Raw genomic sequence first — 20,193 nt, 5'->3', positions numbered from 1 at the left:
ATTTTGCGGCCAGGCCATCAGAATCCTCACTCACCAATGCCGCGTGCCGGAGACGAGGCGTTCATTTGACCTCCATGCCGCTCGACGCAGCGGGTTACTGTGGTCGGGTCTGGCCTTCGAATGCTGAAGGTCACTAAGCGGCCTCTTGAAAAGGGCTCATTCTTATCCAAGTGTAGACAGGTACTCCTCCCCGCTCTCTCCGAGAGCGCCATCGTTCTAACGCCGCCGCGTCCTCCGGGAGCTCGCCTGGCTTCGCAAAGCCCCAACCCTCGGCTTTCCCGCCCTCAACGTCCGCACGCAAGGCCGCCGCAAGGTGCACGGGGACGAAGGAATTCACGGAGCTTTCGCGGACGGCCCACCGCCTTGCTCTCATTGGGTAGCCTCCTCTTTTCTCCGCCCCCAAGGTCTTTGCTTCCACGATGATTGGATCTGGACGTTGTCCATCCCACCTTCGGGCACCGCCCTTTCTTAACCACCCACTAAACGCCCCTCCACCCCCATTTTCTCTCCTATCCACTGCTCGCCCATCCCCTGTATAGGGGCGCGTGAGTGCATTTCGCAATGGTCCGAGACACTTAGGGACCGGCCCCTCCCCCTGCTCCGGGACCCCACCCACTGGGCCCCTCCCCACCCCTCCTCTCCACATCCTAGGCTCCGCACTGCAACACCCAGCTCCCCCCACCTTGCGGCGTTCGCGATTCCTCCCGCCCTCCCTCCAACCAGCGCTCAGACTCCTCGGGCGCTCCGGCAGAGCGAGAGACGCGCTGGGGGGATGCGCTCTATGAGGGCTCTGCAGAATGCGCTGAGCGGGGCCGGCAGTCACTGCTGGCTGGGAGGCTGGGGTCACCTGAGCCGGAGCCCTCTCCTTGGCGGGGGCGTCCGGCACCACCTCAGTGAGGCCGCGGCGCTGGGCAGGGAGACGCCGCACAGCCACCAGCCGCAGCGCCAGGATCAGTAAGGCTTGCGGGACAGGGGCAGGGGACAGGCTCGCTCGCTACTCCCACTGACGTTGTCGCCAGTTCCCGAGTCCCTTTACCCCGAGAGCGCATATCATCTCCCCTCTCTTCTCCTCGCTCACTAGCCTGCGATGCCTTTTCCTTTAGATTTGGGGCTTTGGGTCCGCCGCGCTCGGGCGGTAACACGCCGTCCGCCCGGGAGGGCGTTTGGGCAGGTCGGTCCTCGGGATGGTGCCTGTCCAAGGTGCGTACTTAACTGGGAACGCAGATGGGCGCGGAGTGTTGCTTGGTGCACGTGTCTGAGTGCAGGGCCGTGTGCGCACCGCGCATCCTCACCCTCCCTCTCTCTTCCTAGGTCCACGGATGTATTTTAGGGGATGAGTGGGTATGGAACAGCCTCCCGTCTCGTGTCTTGGTGTACTTGGGTCTGTCCAGCTATATGGTGTGTCTGTGTTCGGCATGTCCTCGGCGTGTAATGTGTGATGCGCGTGTATTATTAGTGCGCAGGTATGTGCGTGTGTCGTTTGCTTATGTGTTGGATGTGTGCGTTGTCAGGGCCCTCAAATCTGTAGAATAAGGGTAGTTTCCAATTGGCTGTTGAATGAGGAAAGTCGTAATAGGGAAAAAATCGCAAGATGCAGATTTCTCAAATCAGACCCAGTCAGAGCCGTTGTTTGTGCAGCTCAGGCTCCCCAATTTAAAAGGTTCTCTTACAAAGAAATCATAATAATAAAAGGTTTGCTTCCCTTGGGCTATTATTCTGCCCCAAAGGCTGCACCTCTCTCCACCACCCAGGAACACTTGGTGGCTGAGCCTCTTTTCTCCGAAATGCAGACAGAGCTGAGAAGGAAATTTTGTCCTTTCCAGAAGCCAACATAGACACTGCCCAAGTAGCTCTTGCTCTGTTATAGCAGGAACAAAAAATGGACCATCTCCCTGTCATTGACATGTACTGATGACATTCAGAAAGACATGTACATCATAATTAAAGTAGCCAGACAGACACAGCACTGACTGTCTCACCACCACTGGAGCCTCTGTCCTGACAGGTAACAGACCAGTAAGGTATGATTTACTTATTAATTTTTAGGCTATACGTGCCTCTTCTCAAGGAAATGTGGAACATTGAACTTTCAAAAATTAGCCCTCTCTCTTTCATTCCACTCTCTATTCCAACTTTTCCCAAGTAATCACCATGGGAGAAATGGTGGGATAGCGCAATGCCTTAACCTCCCTCACCTTAAAACCTTCTGCGAGATGGGGAGCGAGGGGTATCCCTGATTCCTTCCACACACTCTTCCTTGTCCAGTGGAATCAGGTGATAGACATGTTCTGGGGAACCTTGATCCTCTTGCCTCTGACTCTCTGTGCTCCCAGGGAATTCGTGGTAAGGGCCTTGATCTGGTGTTCTCTTGGGCAGAACTGAGTTGAAAGGACTGGGAGGGCATGGGCTCTGGGAGTGTGATACCATGATGGGGAGGGGTTCTTGTGTTTGAGGGGGAAAGGAAAGGAGAAAAGAGAAAATGCCCTGTTATTCGGGTTCTTGTTTGTTTTTTAATATTTAGCTTTCTTATTTTTTGTTATAAAAGAAAAACAAGATAGAGTATCAAGAAAATAAAGGACCCCAATAATAGAGGTAACCCACTATATATCCATATATACCTTATATATGTATATATAAAATTTAACACAAATAGGATCATAGTATTCATATTTTTGGTAACCTATCTTTTTCATTTACGAACAGCTTTTTTTTTTTTTAAAGAGGGAGAGCTTTTTTTATTTTATTTTATTTTTTTTTTAAGATTTTATTTATTTGACATAGATCACAAGTAGGCAGAGAGGCAGGCAGAAAGAGGCGGGGAGGAGAAGGCTCCCCACTGAGCAGAAAGCCCGATATGGGGCCCGATCCCAGGACCCTGGGATCATGATCTGAGTTGAAGGCAGAGGCTTTAACTCACTGAGCCACCCAGTGGAGAGAGAGGGGTGGGAGAATGGGCAAAATGGGTGGGGGTGTGGAAAATAAAGCCTTAAAAAAAATTGGGAGAATTGGAATTAGAAATCTTTATATCTTAAAAAAAAAGAAAAAGAAATTTTTACATCTTGGGGCACCTGGCTGGCTCAGTCAGTGGAGCATGCAACTCTTGATCTCCATATCACGAGTTTGAGCGCCACATTGAGTGCAGAGGGTATTTAAAAATAAAATCTTTTAAAAAAAGGGAAATTTTTACATCTTTTCTGAATTTAATCTATAATCCAAAATATCATCTGTTTAGATTTTGCAATGCACTTTTAATTTAGAAAAATAATGAATGTAGTGTCTTAAAAAAAAAAAATCACAAAGACCTAACAGTGGAGCAAGGGAGATCCTTCTGTCAATAAGATGGTGGGTTGTGTCATACCAGCAGTATAAACAATATTGGGAGGTTTGAGGAAGTCTTTACGGAATTAGTATATTTGTCTGGACCTTGAAGGATGAGCAGGACTGTCCCAAGTGAAGGAGAAAAAGGTCATTTCATACAGAAGTTGCAGCATAAGCAAAGGCCAGGAACGCTGACAATGCCTGGCCCATTTGGACACCTACCTATTATCTGGCATAACTGGAGTGTCAGGGCATGGTGGAGAATAGGAAAGGAAGGTTGGCAGGCCTGGTTTGTTTTTGTTTGTTTGTTTGTTTTTAAGAGTTATTTATTTGAGAGAGAGTGTGTGCATGTGGTGGAGAGGCAGAGGGAGAGACTCTTCTGGAAAATTCCCCACCAAGCACGGAGCCCAACTCAGGGCTCATAACTCATGAGATCACGACCTGAGCCAAAACCAAGAGTCCGATGCTTACCCAAATGAGCCACCCAGGTGCCCCTGTTGGCAGGTTTTAAAGAGCCTTGAGTGCCAAACCAAGAAATAAGAACTTATTTTGTAGACACTGGGGAACTATCAAAGGTTTTTGAGTAGAGAAATTATATTTGAGTTGTTTTTTTTTTTAAAGATTTTATTTATTTATTTGACAGAGTTCACAAGTAGGCAGAGAAGCAGGCAGAGAGAGAGGAAGGGAAACAGGCTCCCTGCTGAGCAGAGAGCCCGATGAGGGGCTCAATCGCAGGACCCTGGGATCACGACCCGAGCTGAAAGCAGAGGCTTTAACCCTCTGAGCCACCCAGGCACTCTGATATTTGAGTTTTAGAAAGAACTGGCACATGGTGGAAGATGGGTTGGAAGTCAAGGGAGTGTAGTAACAGTTAGGGAATAGACAATGTGGACTGCTAATAAAGAGACATGGTTTACTGAGCATTTACTTTGTGAAAGACTTTTTCGCAAAATGGTATGTTAATTAAGCCTACTTCACCCATGTGAAGTAGACATTGTTACCCTTATTTTACAGATGAGGAAGGAGGTTCAGCAAGATTAAATAATCTGACTTACTAACCCTATTAAGGTCACACAGCTTCTAAGGGGCAAATTCGGTTCTTTCTACTATACCATGCTGGCATAGGAGAAGAAAAGAGGGTGGATTTGAGAGACATTATGGTGGTCACCATAATGTGGGGTACCAACTGAACGTGGATGTAAGGTATGGGAACTCTCCAAATGATTTCAAGTTTCCAGCTTGGCACCAGGGTGTGTGATACCACTATTAACCCAAATGGGGAGCACAGGAAGAGGAGCAGAGGGAGGGAGGTGAGATAACATCAAGTTTGGACATTTTGAGTTGGCAGTGCCTATAGGACATCTAGAAATGGAAGTGTCTAGAAGGCAGCTAGAAATAAAGGTCTGAAAGTTAGAAACAAAAGAAAGCTAGAGAGTAAGATTTAAGACCTCCCAGGAAAGATGTGAAAGCTGGAAGTATAGGGAGAGATCAAATGATTCAGGCAGGAGGGTTGAGTGAGGTAGAGTGAGGACACTTACCTATTTGTTTGTTTGTTTGTTTATGTATTTATTTATTTTAAAGATTTTATTTCAGACAGAGCAAGTGAGAGAGTGAGCACAAGGGGGAGGGGCAGAGGAAGAAGCAGGCTCCCCGCTGAGCAGGGACCCCCCCCTCCCCCAATCCCAGGACCCTATGATCATGACCTGAGCTGAAGGAAGGCAGACGCTTAACCGACTGAACCACTTTGGTGTCCCTAGGACACCTACCTATTTATAAGGCCATGTTCGAGGAGGATAAGCAGAGAGTTCTCATGTTCCTCTCCTCCTTTCCTATCTCTGCCCCCGAACAGTGACTCATCAGAGAGTGGCATGCTATCCCGCCTGGGTGATCTGCTCTTCTACACTATTGCTGAAGGACAGGAACGAATCCCTATCCACAAGTTCACTACCGTAAGTTCCTCTCTTATCTTCTCAGAATGCTGAGCCCGCAGGATCTCTGCAAAGCAGGAAAAGGAGGACAGGAAGTGTAGGGCAGCTAACACATTGCCTCATGAGGGTGAAAAGTAGGAGATGGCAGTAGATATCAAGGCTCATAAGGCAATCCCATCTCTGCTCCAGGCTGGAAAGATTAAACCCTCGGACTCAATCCATATTCTTAGTTTGAAACTTTGACCCAAGGGGTTCAGAAACCAGCTGCCTTGATGAAAAAGGGCAGGAAACTCTTATCAGCCTTCAACCCTGCACCTTTCCTTCTTTCTTAGTCTGCAAACCCATTTGGTCCACTTGTTGTAGTAGTTGGGGTTGAGCTAATTGTTATCCATTGGGAAAGAAGGTTAGGATTGCATTACTGTCCTTGTAGTTGACCTTACCAGGCTTATTCTTTCCCCTAAAGGCACTGAAGGCCACTGGACTGCAGACATCAGATCCCCGGCTCCGGGACTGCATGAGCCAGATGCGTCGCATGGTTCGAGAGTCCAGCAGTGGTGGCCTCTTGGACCGAGATCTCTTCCAAAAGTGAGGGCCCCACAGTCAAGGGCACCATTCTCAGAACTGTTCTGTGGACATAGACTATGACAGCAGGGAGGGCTCCTGGGGACTGGATCAAGTCCAACTCCTCAATGTATTACTTATTTATTATACAAGTAACATATGAATGTTCACATACTCATTATTAAAAGTGCAAACAACATAGAAATACATGTTCTCCCTTCCCTGTCTCCCCAACCCCAGTCCCTTTTCCTGGAAGGAAGCATTGTTGACAGATTAGTGGGTATCTTATAGATAATGTCCTATGCATTTATGTACATATAGGAATATATGTAAATATACTTATATGATTTAGGAATTTTTAAAAATATTAAGGTGACCCACTGTACATATTATTTGAGTACTTATTTTTTTTTCCTCATATCCTAAGACACTGTGTCTTGGGCTATCTTTCCACCTCATTGCCACCCCTCATTTTAGGGGCAAAAGAAACTTGAGACCCAGAAAGATAAAGTAATGTGCCAAAGGTCATATAACAGCTGTTGGTCCCAAACCTAATGACCACTCACACTCTCCTTATTCCTGACTTCCCTGGCTCTGGAGTGAGTCGCAGCTGCATCTCTCCAGCCCCCTAACCCCATCGTGTCTGGGATCCAGGTGTGTGAGCAGCAACATTGTGCTCCTGACCCAGGCATTCCGAAGGAAGTTTGTCATTCCTGATTTTGAGGAGTTCACGAGCCATGTGGATCGCATCTTTGAAGATGCCAAAGAGCTCACTGGAGGCAAAGTGAGGGCCAGGGGACTAAGGGCGGGACAAGGGTTCTGGGCCAGATATGCCTTGCTTCTTGGAAATTTCTGGGGGCTGGGAATCCATGATTGAGAGATGAGAAGCAGAATCTCTAAAAATGGGGACAAGGGTTTTATGTATTTCTATACATGTGATTTCTAGAGCAGAGGAGGGAAGCCAAAGTTCCAAAGGGGACAACTGGCATGAAGGATTCAATAGAACTTTGAAGGAGACCTGTAGGGTAATTAAGCCCAAGACCCAAAAAGGGAAGCTGACCCCAAAATTCTCTACTTTTTACCTTCTGTAGGCTTTACTGCCATCTCTATCGGGATAAGGCTACAGAAAGATAAAGCCTTCTTAGACTTAAGACTTGGGTGTCCCTGGGAACAACAGGAGGGAATCCTGTTGCCCTGCAGAAGACAGAATTCTCACTTTTATCTAAAAGAGTTTCCTGACCCTGAACCTCAGCTCTGTTCCCCTCTCTACATCCATATCCCCATTCTGTTTTCTCTCCCCACTCACGCCCAGGTGGCAGCCTATATTCCCCAGCTGGCCAAGTCTAACCCGGACCTGTGGGGTGTCTCCCTGTGCACTGTGGATGGTCAGCGGTGAGATGCCTGGTGAGAGGATGGGGAGGCAGGGCACAGGTGCAGAACATAGGCTGATCCTTTTCACGGCACCTGTCTGCTGTAGGCACTCCGTGGGCCACACAAAGATTCCCTTCTGCCTGCAGTCCTGTGTGAAGCCCCTCACCTATGCCATTTCCATCAGCACCCTCGGCACTGACTACGTGCACAAGTTTGTGGGCAAGGAGCCCAGTGGCCTACGCTACAACAAGCTCTCTCTCAATGAGGAAGGTGAGTGCCACCAGAGCTCAGGTCAGACTCATAGGTGTCCCCCTTCTTATTCCCACCTACCCCTGCAGCCCTATTTGTTTCCCTGACCTTCCTGGTCAGTTCTGCCATTTTATCCTCCCCAGCAAAGAAAGATTTGTCTAGCCTGCAGAGTGGGCAGGCTGTAAAGGAGGCTTTGCACAGTGGCTAATAAGACTGGGTGGTTTGTATTTCCCCAGGAATCCCCCATAACCCCATGGTCAATGCTGGTGCCATTGTCGTGAGCTCCCTGATCAAGGTCAGTGCCATCCTAGCCTTCTGGAAGGTACTGTTCTCTAAATCCCCTTGTTTCTATATTCCTCATATCTGCCCAGCTCTTCAGGGGGATTACTGGGTCTTTGATTCCTTTGAGGGTCTCCAGGTGGCAGTGAGGGCACAGCAACGACCACATATATTGAAGATGTTAGTAAAAGGAACTATACCTCTGCCCTCACCCATGAGTCTGGAGCCCAGAGCTTCCTGGCCCTTAGAGAAGTGAGCAGGTCTTGACCCCTGCCTAGGACCAAGGGCCACATGCCAGATACAGGGGGAGGACAGCACTACTGGGCACTGATTGGCCACTTCTGGGTGAGGGACACAAAAAGAAGGGTGAATGGCCAGGCCAGGGCAGCTATTCACGTCACCTGAAACTGTGAGTTGGCCTTGAGCAAGGGCATCAGGCTGGCCTGTCAGCTGTAGGTCTCCCAGGGCTTGAGCAAGAACCTGAGAACAGCGTGGGCAGCAACATTCCAGAGCCAATCACAGCCCCTCCTGAGGAAGGTGGTGTTAGGAACCCTCCCCCCAGGGACTCAGGTGTCAGTGTCCCTATGGTGTTGACACTATAGTTGACATGTGTAGGAAGCAACAGGGTGTGGTGGGGGTGGGGTGGGAGACCAGGCTCAAGCTCTCCCTTGCCCTGGGTTACCTCTGCCTGCAGCCCTATAACCCGCACCTGCCTCATCCTATTCCCATTGAAGTAGGCCTTATTGGACCTGACTCTTAGCTAAGATCTTCAGCTTTATTTTGGTTATCAATATAATCTATATAACAATATTCTGTGCAACACACCTCTTATCCCATTCCTGTTAATCCCATTGGAGATAGCAATGGGAGTCAGGGATATCTTAAAGTACGGCGCCAGCCTGGGCTGTAAGGGATGGGGATGGGGATCAGAATTGGAGTGGGACTTGGGGACAGGACTGGACTCAGGACAATGGAAGTGAGAGGCAGGGATGAGGCCTGGGATTGAGAATGGAATTGGAAGTGAGACTCAGATGGGTGAGACTCATGGATGGGCTGAAGTTATCTGTACTCATTACTTGATAATAAAATCTAAATGGTTTGGTTTTTAAGATCACTAGATATGTAGGCATACCCCTCCATATATATATCAGTCATAAAAAAAAATCATCATTGTAAAATGTAAAATATTCCCAGTGGCAATTAAACTCCACTAAGTCCTCCTGACACTCCCCTGTCATCCTAGGCTTGGAATGCTGATTGATCTCTCGATCTCGATCTCTCTCTCTCTCTCCCTCTCTCTGCAGATGGACTGTAACAAAGCAGAGAAGTTTGATTTTGTAAGTTCCCTTGCTACTCAGCTCCTGGCTGCTTTTCTCCATAGCATGTTGTCCCCTCCACCTACCCCAGTGCTCAGCTCTGACTCCACTCTGATAGTGCACTAGCCCATACTACTAGAAGCCTTATTTCCAGAGGCGTGGGAATCTATGGCCTCAGAGGGGAAAGACTCCTGAGTCTCTGCTGGGATAATGACTTAGAAATTCAGAAGGCTTCATCAGGCTAGTATGTGTTCAGTAGGGGTCCTCACCCATGTGATGCCTTTCATGCCCCCTTTCCTCTTTCAGGTGCTGCAGTATCTGAACAAAATGGCTGGGAACGAATACATGGGTTTCAGCAATGCCACGTAAGGCCCCGTTTGTGGGATTGGCCGAATACATTGTGGGATATGTGCACTTGCCATAGAGAAGGGGGATGATAGAATCTTAAGAGGAAGAAATCCAGGAGAATTTTGGCTACCCAGCTTCCTCTGAGCCAATTCATTGATATTGGTTTATCTTGTAAAATAATTTCTTCCATTTCTCTTTAGTATTTAGAGAGGCAGTGTGAGGGTTTATTCCCAAGCCCTTCTTGCCAAGCCTCTCCAAGCCAGAAACCTCCTCATCAGTTTCTCCAAACTAGATGACTAGACAATTTGGGGGTTGGGAGTTTCTTTTTCACACTTAACAGTAAAGCTATGTCCAGTGGTTGCTCAGGGTCAGTAGTTTTCTCCATGATTTCCGTGAGGATTTATTTGGGGGCTGATTTAGTTTGACACGTGTGATCTAGTTCTGTCTCTCTCAGGGAAGGTATTTTTTCCCCTTCTCCTAAAACTCACCCCTCAACCATCAAGTACTAAATTGGGTGTTTGCTTCAGATTCCAGTCAGAGAAGGAAACAGGCGATCGGAATTATGCCATCGGCTATTATCTAAAGGAAAAGAAGGTAACTGGGAGAGGCTGGTAGAGAAAGTCCCTGCGAATTCTGCAGCTGGTGGAAGGGCACATGGGTTTGGGGACTTCGATTGAGATCCTGGCAGTGTGACAGGGTTTGCTGATGGCCTGAAAAGAAATGTTCTCCCTTCTTCTTCCTTACAGTGCTTTCCTAAGGGGGTGGACATGATGGCAGCCCTCGACCTCTATTTCCAGGTGAGCACACACTGCTGTTCAGCTCAGGGCCAAAGGAATAGGACAGTCCGCCATCCTTGCTCTGACCCACATGAGGGATGCGTCCTCTCCAGTGGTTTTGGTGTCCTTCAGAAACACCAGGGGAACTTTCTGAAAGATCAGGAGGCCAAGAACGTGGCTCTGTGCCCAAGAACATGGTGTTCATGGTCCACATTGCACCCACCCCTCTGCCTTGTCTCTACAGCTGTGCTCAGTGGAAGTGACCTGTGAGTCAGGCAGTGTCATGGCAGCCACCTTGGCCAATGGCGGGATCTGCCCCATCACAGGAGAGAGCGTCCTGAGTGCTGAAGCAGTGCGCAACACCCTCAGCCTCATGCACTCCTGCGGCATGTATGACTTCTCAGGCCAGTTTGCCTTCCATGTGAGTGCTTCCAGCCCTGCCATCGTTTGCTACCGGTCTGGAGCCAAGAAGTAAGGCCATGGAGTCTCTGAAGGTAGAGGCTGGAAGCTTGTTCCTGCCTCTCCTTCGTAACTCCTAGTCTGGCAGTTGGGCTGAGAGTCCTTAGGCAAGTCTGTCAAACACACCGAGTTCCTCAAACACATTAATACATGATGTTGTGGCTTCTGAACCCCACTTCTGCCACCCTCCATGTACCTGGCACTTCTCCTCTAGGCCTCGGTGTAGAGGTCCCTTCCTCAGAGAGGCTCTGCTGACCATCCTGTCTCCAGTAGGCCCCCCTCCGACTGCTTTCTCTATTGCAGCACTCTGCTTCTTTCCTCCTGTGTTATCTCATAAGCTGTGATTCTTTTTGTCTCTTGATCGTCCATCTCCTACCACCAGCATGAAGTCAAGAGACTATCCTAGTTCTAGGGCAGCATCAGGTACAGCATAGACACTCAACAAGTATTTTCTTACTGAAGCCACGAGTTTAAAGGAGATAGAACAGGGGAGGAGTAAGGAGTAAGTAAGGAGTAAGGAGTAAGAAGCTAATTAACAAGCCAAGAGGTTGAGGTGGACATGACCTTGCCTGTGCAGTCATTTGGAATAGACGAATTTATTAATCCAGACTTGAAGGCACCACTAGCTTATCCTCAGTCTCAATTTTATCTCCAAGGTGGGCCTGCCGGCCAAGTCAGCTGTATCAGGAGCCATCCTCCTAGTGGTGCCCAATGTCATGGGAATGATGTGTCTGTCACCTCCCTTGGACAAGCTAGGGAACAGCCATAGGGGCATCAGCTTCTGCCAGGTGAGTTATTTTGCCTGAAGATCTTAATGATTTTGAATGAGTAAATGAAAAAATTTTGAGCTCCTAGTGAGTGCAGGGAGTAAATAATCGATCTCTTTGGCTTACAATTCTAGAAGCTGGTGTCTCTGTTCAATTTCCACAACTACGACAACCTGAGGCACTGTGCTCGAAAGTTAGACCCACGGCGTGAAGGGGAAGAAGTTCGGGTAAGGAAAACCCCAGGTGGCTTGTAAGACTATTTCAGAATAGAACATTCCATTAGTGGTTTAGCAATACCCTTGGCTAAGCATCTTTGGAGAAGGGTCACAGGACAGAGCTGAGCATGGGTGAGCCCAAAGTCGCAGTTAATCTCAGGTGGGAATTTGTTTTCCAGAACAAGACTGTGGTGAACCTGTTATTTGCTGCCTATAGTGGAGATGTCTCAGCCCTTCGAAGGTACCAAATAAACACAGTAAAATATTCCTGATCAGAGATCTCATTAGGAGTCAACACCGCAAAATAGTTAAAGGCTTCAGCTTTAGAGCCAGATAGAATGGATACAGACTGCATTTAAATGAGATTGTTTTAAGTACAGTGACTGCCATGTGATACGAATTTAAATAATGGCAGCCATGTTATGATTAATCTGGGTGCTAAGAGCAGAGTCCTAGGAGGGAAGTAAGCACCCTGCCTCAAGTAGATCACCAACATCAACAAACATGTGCTGGGCACCTTCCAAGGGTAGGCAGTGATGTTTCTGGAAGCATCACACCCCTGTCTGATTTGGGAGTAACAGTCTCATCTGGGTATGGAACATGATTATGTAGGGTCTACAGATCTTAGTGAGCCTGTTTTATTTTTTCTGGAACCCATCTAGTCGGAACCCCACTTCAGAAAAGACACTAGTGATTCTAGACTAATTTGGGTAACTCCAGCTGCTTTCCACTACTCTCAGGTTTGCCTTGTCAGCCATGGACATGGAACAGAAAGACTATGACTCCCGCACAGCCCTGCATGTTGCTGCAGCTGAAGGTATCTGAAGGTTAAATAAAAGGGGAACCAGAGCTTAAGATCCTCTTTTTTTTTTCTCTCTTTAAAAAATATTTTATACCTTTTTTTTTTTTTTTAAAGTAAACTCTACTCCCAGTGTGGGGCTCAAACTCACAATCCTGAGATTAAAAGTCATATGCTCTACCGACTGAGCCTGCTAAGCACCCCAAGACCATTTCTTTTCTATGAAGAGTACTCCCTATTGTCTATGCCCATAAGGTTACAGGGGCAGCAACTAGTTTTGTCCAGATGCCCTGCAGTCTTCAGGCCAACTATTATTGGCTGCCACAGGGAGCACAATGGGAAGAGGCCTTTCCCCCACCCCTCTTGGTTCAGACTTCAGCTGCCAAAGTCTAATGTGGCTAACGCCAAAAGATTGAGGATCTATCTATACCATCTCATTTTCCTTCTGCTCATATTCCTAGGACATATTGAAGTTGTTAAGTTCCTGATTGAAGCTTGCAAAGTGAATCCTTTTGTCAAGGACAGGTAAGAGTAAGCTAAAATTGGAGGTGGCAGGGGCGGGGGTGGAGTCTGGGCACAGCTTCTCTCCCTGTGCCCTCCAGCCACCCCAGTCATGTAGTGTGACCAGAGCACTGTCACTGTCTTCTTTCCCTGATCCCGATCTTGGTTCCTTTTAGGTGGGGCAACATTCCCCTGGATGATGCTGTGCAGTTCAACCACCTAGAGGTGGTGAAGCTGCTTCAGGATTATCAGGACTCCTACACACCATCGGAGACTCAGGCCGAGGCAGCGGCAGAAGCCCTGTCCAAAGAGAACTTAGAGAGCATGGTGTGAGCCTGGGACATGCACATGGTCCCTGCTTGAAGAAAAGCACGAGCTGGCCACACACTCAATCCATAACCACCAAACATGCTATGGACAGCCACACTGCTTCAGTGGGGACCAAGACTTAGGCCACCGCTTTCTGTGAGAGTGAAAATACCCCATTCCCTTGACAGACAGAGTCTAGAGAAGTGCCTTGGTGGACACATGCAGTACAGCAATCCATGGAGACGATGAGCTTCTTCAAGGTACAGCCTAATGGTTTGGCCCACTCAGAATCATCCCAGGTCTTCGCCCAAGTCCCCTCTCCCTCCCCTAAAGAAACCATCATGAGAGAGACAGAGATACTCTGGAAAAGGGGCCCTAGCCACCATGCACAGGTATATGTCCAAAGAGGAAGTAGGACAGCCATGTACCAGGTTTTAACAGTCTGGACAGGTCTGCCCTCCTTGGCTTGAAAGTACTGCTGCTACTGCTAATTTTATAGACAGAGAAAGTATTTTGTGCTCAAATAAACTTTAATTACACAAATTATTATTGTTGTTAAACCCAGTTCTTATCCCTCTCCCTTTGGGGTATCCAGCCGCATCACCATCAGAAAGGAGGATAAGAAGGAACTGCAAGGTCAGAGCCTGAGAATACCTATTTCACATATATACTCACCCCACCACGTTTTCCTCAACCCTAAATATTACTGTAGGTTAACTGTATTCACCTGCCAGAGGTCAGGTTGTGGGGGGGGGCGGGGAGGGAGAGGTGGCAATACATGAGGGTTTGGGACTAAGCAGGCCCCAAAATGGGTTGTGCAAGACTTCAGGCCTCCCTCCTCCCTCTGGAAGTTCCAACTGTGGCAAAAGTATCTTATCTCCTTTGGTCACTGTTGTAACTAGCCCAGTGATTCTAAGAGATTGACCAAATGTCAGAGGTGTGCAGATTAAGGCAGACGGACTCTGGGTGGTGACAGCTGCAGCTGTGTGGGGCTGAGAGTCTGGCACTGAGGTACTGGGGAAGGAGGGCCCTATTTCATTCAGACACAGTGAAGCACTTCCTGAGGGATCCAGAGCCCAGACTCTTATGTGCTATAGAAAGAAAGGTCCAAGTCACTGACTGCACCACTCCTCCAGCCAGAGGTAGAAAGGATTTACTCTGGGGAGATCCTGTAGTGCCCCAAGGTGGGGGGGGGTATTATATGGGGCAAAAGGAGGCAGAGGTATCACAGTGATGAATAAATTCAAAGTTCAAAGCTAACACCCCAGGACTGAATGCAGTCTGAGAAAGCTCTGGGTACAAGGAAGCAGAGGAGCTAAAGGAAGCCAGTCAGGCCAAGTACACACATGATAGCTTGGGAAATCAGCAGTAATTTGGGGATGGGGAAGGGTGGCTGTATGCCCAGTTTTCACAGGGTATGGGAGAGGAAGAAGACTAAGATATTGCACAGAGAACCCAACACTGCATTTCCAAAATGAGACACTGTGCGGTGGCAAAATTAAAAGGTTTCAGATACTTTCAGAGAATGATTGAGAGCATGATTAGGGACTCCAGCAATGGACATACTAGAGGCCTTCAGGCACCTCAAGCCCTGACTGGGTCAGCAGCTCTCCATCCCAAAGGGCAAAGGCAGGTACCACTGGACCTCGGAAATCTGTCTGAAGCGTGTGAACCACAGCAACCCTGCTCACATCCACCAGGCTCAGCTTCTGGGCCTCATACTCCAGCAGCAGCCCCACCTTCTCTGGCTGCCCGATGCCTTCAACAGGGGCTTTTTCGTTGGCCAACATGGTGTGCCACTTGCGCTGGGCATAGGTGAACACCCAGGAACGATCGTCAACACCGATGCAACTATGCCGGGACATGTCCACATCTGCCACTCCTATCCGGAACTGGTGGGAGCGCTTCACTGTCACCTCCCAGTAGTGCCTGCCACTGGTGACCGCTGTGTCTGCCAGCACCACAGCCCACTCCCGGAAGCGCTCCACATTCAGGGCCAACTTGGTGGGCTCCAATCCCACTATGCCATATTTGACACCTGTATCACCTCTGAAGAGCGCTAGACTGCTGTGGGCCGTTCTTTCGTCCAGTTTGAAGCTGAAGCCTGTGAGCAGAGCAGAGAGACTGGATGACGACGGCAGTTAGAACCCCACAACTAGGGATACATACACATTACGATCTGAAAGGCAGTCATGAGTTCATGAGTACATGGGAAAGAGAATGTCACGCGGGCAAAAGTGGGGCACTTTAATATGGACCTTCGGACCCCTCGGGATAGAAAAAAAAAAAAAAATTGTGCCCCCTGTTTGGACTCCAAGACCAACGCAGATGGGGAGGGGAAATGAACCAAAGGAGCTCCCGGGAATAACGGTAACCATTTTGGAGATAAAAGAGAGTAAAAGGAAATAATCTTACCTCTGCGGGCTTCGGCGGCGGCACCCCCCAACCGTTTGGCTCCCCAGCGGCATGAGCAAAACGAACGTGCAAAAGGCAGCGCCATCTTGCGCCAGGGATGACTAGGGCACGCCCCCTGGCCTGGGACCTCGCCATCTGCCTGCCAGCTCCTTTCCGACGTGGTGCGCGAGTGGCCGCAGCGCAGTATGATGACGTAAAAGAGCCAGCGCCCGGTAGGGGAGCCATTTTAGTGAATTCTGCTCAGGTCAGGACCTGGTAGGTACAGTTTGTTTAGTTTTTTGCTGAGGGGCTTGCTGCTCACGTTTTTACCAAGTAGGACCTTTAAAAAGATGGAGTAGTAAGAGATCAAAAGTAGATTTTAGAATTAAGCAATAATCGGATTCGAACACGGCTCCGCTATGTGACTTTGGGCAAATCACTTAACTTCTCCGAACCTTAGTGTTTTCATTTGTAAAACAAAAATAATAACCCTTTAGACCTTGGTAAAAATTAAATTGAGAGAATAACCTAGAATACAACCTGACAAAAAGCGATTCCTAGGTGAAGTGGCAGGTTATTTTAATAAATAATAATATGTAAGTACTGTAAATGTTGGTTTTGTATTTTAAGGGTTGTTGGAGAAGGACTCAATTTCTACTGTATATTTCGTTCCTCATTGGCAGATTTGTATATTCAACAACCTATTAGATATTTCTACCTGGATGTTCCTGACCCCCACTCCCCCTGCCCCCAGTTAGCTAGTCACCTCAATTTAACATGTCTAAAACTTACTTTTTGTCTTCCTAAACAAGCTTCCTCCTCTACCTAGGTTCCCTGACTTCTGTGAAGTACAACCCATAACCAACCAGCTTCCCAGGCTAGAAACCTGGAAGTCCTTGACTTCTTTGTCTCCCTCATCTCACATATCTGATTGTCCTTGAACCCCAATCAAATTATTTCTCCCCTGGATTACTGCACTGGCCTTCTAACTGGACTCCCCATTCTCCCCATTAAGAGGGAACATTTAAAGAGGCAGCTAGATAACGCATGTATTTGGTGTTTTGTTTTGTTTTAAGATTTTATTTATTTATTTGAGAGAAATAGAGAGTAGAGAGAGCATGTTGGGGGAGTAGGCAGAGGCAGGGAAAAGCCAACTCCCTACTGAGCAGGGAGCCCTATGCAGGGCTCAATCCCAGAACCTTGCCTTTATGACCTGAGTGGAAGGCAGACCCTTAACCATTGAGCCACCCAGGTAGGTGCCCCTTGCCTGTTAGGGTGGTTGTGTTTTCGTTTGTTGTTGTTTTTATTTGACACACAGTGCACAAGCAGGGGACAGGCAGTCAGAGGAAAAGAGAGAAGCAAGGAGCCTGATCCAGGATCAGAACTCAGGGATCATGACCCCTGCTGAAAGCAGATGCTTAACCTACTGAGCCACCCAGGCGCTCTACCTGTTAAGTTCTTGGAAATAGGGATTAAAATGGGTTCTTAAGAATTCTTAGGAATGGGAATTAAATCCTTTGTTCTCTGTGCCCTAGGGCCTCAGTATTACCTTTAACACAGAGTAAGTGTACTGTTGTTTTTGAATTAATACATGAATGAGGATGAAGGGAGAAAGTTTTGTACCCACATTCTTGGAGTGCAGTGGCTGGCTCATTCTCCGCCAGGGGTCAGCCTGGTCCAGCCTTTACATCCTGCCTAATGTGTGAGAAGAGATGTTTCTATTCCCCTTAATTCTAGGAGCAAAGGCATGGCGGACAGATTTCCTTCAGAAAAGTCCTGCTCTGTCAATACTTTGCATCTTGGTAGTAATGAGAGAAAAGTTCCTGGGTTCTGTTTCTATAGTTTTTCTCCTTAGGTTCCATCCTAGATGCGAGAGCTAAAGCAATCACTGCATATTCCTCACACTGTCAGTTAGACACACCTCTATTACTTTATTCCTGTTCAGGAAATAGCTTCTTGCTTGTCATCTCTTTTGTTATTTCACTTTTGCACACTGACCATCCACCCGATAAACTCACCTTCAGTGTTCAGATGATTTACCTACCTCGTTGCTAATATACAATAATTAATTCCCTTTTAAAAAAGATTTTATTTATTTTTTTGACAGAGAGAGTCACAGCAAGAGAGGGAACACAAACAGGGTGAGTAGGAGAGGGAGAAGTAGGCTTCCTGCTGAGCGGGCTGGAGCCCAATTCAGGGCTCAATCCCAGGACCCTGAGATCACAGCCTGAGCCGAAGGCAGCCGCTTAACCACTGAGCCACCCAGTCGCCCCACAAGTAATTAATTCTTAACATTTCCATGCATAATCATTAAGAAGTGATAGAGTTTCACTTGATAGAAAAAAGGGGAAAAGAGATTTAAGGTAGGGGTGCCTGGGTGGCTCAGTCATTAAGTGTCTACCTTCAGCCCGGGTCATAATCCTGGGGTCCTGGGATCAAGCTCCACATGGGGCTCCCTGCTTGGTGGGAGGCCTGCTTCTCTCTCTGCCTGCCTCTCCCCCTGTTTGTGTTCCCTCTCTCGCTGTGTGTCTCTGCTAAATAAATAAATAAAATCTTAAAAAAAAAAAAAAGACATTCAAGGTATAGGGAACAGCTTCTGCTAAAGCACTGGGTAATGAAATAGAATGAAGTTTTGAGGAGTGACAAGAAGCACAAAATTGTCAGGGCCTCATCGTGGGGAGATATGCTGAATTATGTTAAATTCAGTTAAAGCTGAATTATGAAGAGTCACATATTCACAGTAAGAATGTCTTTCAGGCATTCAGGAACAGTTGAAGGGCCACAGGGAGATGACAAATTACAAGTACTTTTTTTTTTTTTAAGATTTTATTTATTTATTTGACAGAGATTACAAGTAGACAGAGAGGCAGGCAGAGAGAGGGAGAGAGAGAGAGAGGGATGCAGGCTCCCTGCTGAGGAGAGAGCCCGATGCGGGACTCGATCCCAGGACCCTGAGATCATGACCTGAGCCGAAGGCAGCAGGCTAACCCACTGAGCCACCCAGGCGCCCCTACAAGTACTTCTATTAAAGATTTTATTTGAGGGGCACCTGGGTGGCTCAGTGGGTTGAGCCGCTGCCTCCGGCTCAGGTCATGATCCCAGAGTTCTGGGATCGAGTCCCGCATCGGGCTCTCTGCTCAGCAGGGAGCCTGCTTCCTCCTCTCTCTCTCTGCCTACATGTAATCTCTCTCTGTCAAATAAATAAATAAAATCTTTAAATTAAAAAAAAAAAGATTTTATTTGAGAGAGAGCATGCACACGCATGAGTAGGGGGAAGGGCAAAGGAAGAGGGAAAAACAGACTCCACAAGATCATGACCTGAGCTAAAGTCAGGTGCTTAACCAACTGAGCCACCCAGGCACCCCTGCAGGCACTTTTATAAAGATAAAACTGGCAGCAACATGGAGAATGAATTGAGGGAATGAGACCAGAAACAGGGTCAAATGGGGGCACCCATTAACTGCTCAGTTGGTTAAGCAACTGCTTCACCTCAGGTCATGATCCTGGTAGTCCCGGAATCAATTAGTGCATTGGGCTCCCAGCTCCATGGGGAGTCTGCTTCTCCCTCTGACCTTCTCCCCTCTCATGTTCTCTCTTTATCTCTCTCTCTCTGTCAAATAATAAAATATTGGGGAAAAAAAAAAGAAACAGTCAATGGGGTCTAAAGCCACTAGAATCCTCAGGTGAGAGATGGTGTTGGTTAAGCCATGTAAGAGGTAGAATGGGTCGAGTTTTGGTGACTGGTTAGGTGGGAGTGAGAGGATAGGGGAAGGAGTCAAAGCTGATTCATAGGTTTCTGATTTAATGGGAGAATACAAAAGGAAAATCATGTTTGAATGGGGGAAGATAGTTCTTTCTGTTTTTTCGTGGGCTTTTAAGAAAGATTTTATTTATTGGGGCTCAGTCATTAAGTGTCTGCCTTCAGCTCAGGTCATGATCCCAGAGCATGGGGCTCCCTGCTCTCTGGGAAGCCTGCATCTCCCTCTACCACTTCCCCTGCTTTTATTCCATATCTCTCTCTCTTTCTCTCTCTCTCTGTCAAATAAACAAAATCTTTAAAGAAAAAAATATTTTGTTTATTTATTCGTGACAGAATGAGGGGTGGGTGGGGAGAGCCAGAGGGAGAGGGAAAAGCAGACTTCCTGATGAGCAGGGAGCCCAATGTGGGGCTCCATACCAAGACCCCGAGATCATGACCTGAGCTGAAGGCAGATGCCCAGCCAACTGAGCCACCCAGACATCCCTCATTCTGTTTCAGGCAGGCTGTATTTGAGGTGTCTACAGGACACCCACGTGAAAATGTTCTGTAAATATGTGGATATAAATTTTGAGGGAGAGTGGAATAGATGAAGTCATCTAAGGAGAGGCTGTCAACTAGAATAAGAAGGGTATAAACCGATGGTGCAATGCTAGTGAAAACCAGTATCTTAGATAACACATATACTGTTAAGTAAGTACTTAAAACAGGTTCTAACCATAATGAGCATTGATTTGTCTGGCATGGAGTTATATATGACTCCCTAGGAAGAAAAGGGAAGAAGGAGGCAAGAACAGGATGTGTCAGTCTGTTTTCACCTTATTTCATAGATTAGGCCATTTTTAA

The 20,193-nt window shown here is 47.6% G+C and overlaps 2 protein-coding genes across 5 annotated transcripts; one reads left to right on the top strand and one right to left on the bottom strand.

Moving 5' to 3' along the window:
* Positions 1–528: 528 nt before the first annotated feature.
* GLS2 (glutaminase 2) lies at positions 529–13,742 on the top strand. 4 transcript variants are annotated; one of them, XM_045071851.1, is made up of 19 exons: positions 814–954; positions 1,312–1,341; positions 5,168–5,267; positions 5,710–5,831; positions 6,462–6,591; positions 7,120–7,199; positions 7,285–7,448; positions 7,664–7,722; positions 9,011–9,043; positions 9,329–9,387; positions 9,898–9,964; positions 10,117–10,167; positions 10,391–10,567; positions 11,262–11,393; positions 11,507–11,599; positions 11,767–11,828; positions 12,328–12,404; positions 12,848–12,911; positions 13,064–13,742. In XM_045071851.1, the coding sequence occupies exons 2-19, from the start codon at positions 1,334–1,336 to the stop codon at positions 13,218–13,220; spliced, it is 1,635 nt and encodes a 544-aa protein (XP_044927786.1). In that variant the 5' UTR covers positions 814–954; positions 1,312–1,333; the 3' UTR covers positions 13,221–13,742. The 4 variants fall into 4 exon arrangements, with proteins under 4 accessions (XP_004773196.1, XP_044927786.1, XP_012901589.1 ...); XM_013046135.2 differs by lacking the exon at positions 1,312–1,341 and adding an exon at positions 1,104–1,200 and having other exon boundaries at positions 844–954; XM_004773139.3 differs by lacking the exon at positions 1,312–1,341 and having other exon boundaries at positions 529–954.
* Positions 13,743–14,694: 952 nt separating this feature from the next.
* SPRYD4 (SPRY domain containing 4) lies at positions 14,695–15,783 on the bottom strand. The gene is made up of 2 exons (XM_004773141.3): positions 15,612–15,783; positions 14,695–15,300 (listed from the first exon to the last, which is right to left on the bottom strand). Exons 1-2 carry the CDS (start codon positions 15,694–15,696, stop codon positions 14,762–14,764), a joined length of 624 nt encoding a protein of 207 aa, XP_004773198.1. The 5' UTR covers positions 15,697–15,783; the 3' UTR covers positions 14,695–14,761.
* Positions 15,784–20,193: the final 4,410 nt, after the last annotated feature.

This window comes from Mustela putorius, unplaced genomic scaffold (genome assembly GCF_011764305.1).
Source record: "Mustela putorius furo isolate JIRA1106 unplaced genomic scaffold, ASM1176430v1.1 tig00003988_pilon_pilon_pilon, whole genome shotgun sequence".
Classification (NCBI taxonomy): Eukaryota; Metazoa; Chordata; class Mammalia; order Carnivora; family Mustelidae; genus Mustela; species Mustela putorius.
Note: the sequence above shows the minus strand (reverse complement) of the source record. Positions and strands in the feature narration are given on the sequence as shown.

Coding starts and splice junctions, on each gene's coding strand:
- GLS2 (XM_004773139.3), top strand. CDS start 773: ATGCGCTCTATGAGGGCTCTGCAGAATGCGCTGAGCGGGGCCGGCAGT. Junction 7,723..9,010: donor TCGTGAGCTCCCTGATCAAG/GTCAGTGCCATC, acceptor CTCTCTCTGCAG/ATGGACTGTAACAAAGCAGA. Junction 9,388..9,897: donor ATGGGTTTCAGCAATGCCAC/GTAAGGCCCCGT, acceptor TGTTTGCTTCAG/ATTCCAGTCAGAGAAGGAAA.
- SPRYD4 (XM_004773141.3), bottom strand. CDS start 15,696: ATGGCGCTGCCTTTTGCACGTTCGTTTTGCTCATGCCGCTGGGGAGCC. Junction 15,301..15,611: donor CGCCGCCGAAGCCCGCAGAG/GTAAGATTATTT, acceptor CTCTGCTCACAG/GCTTCAGCTTCAAACTGGAC.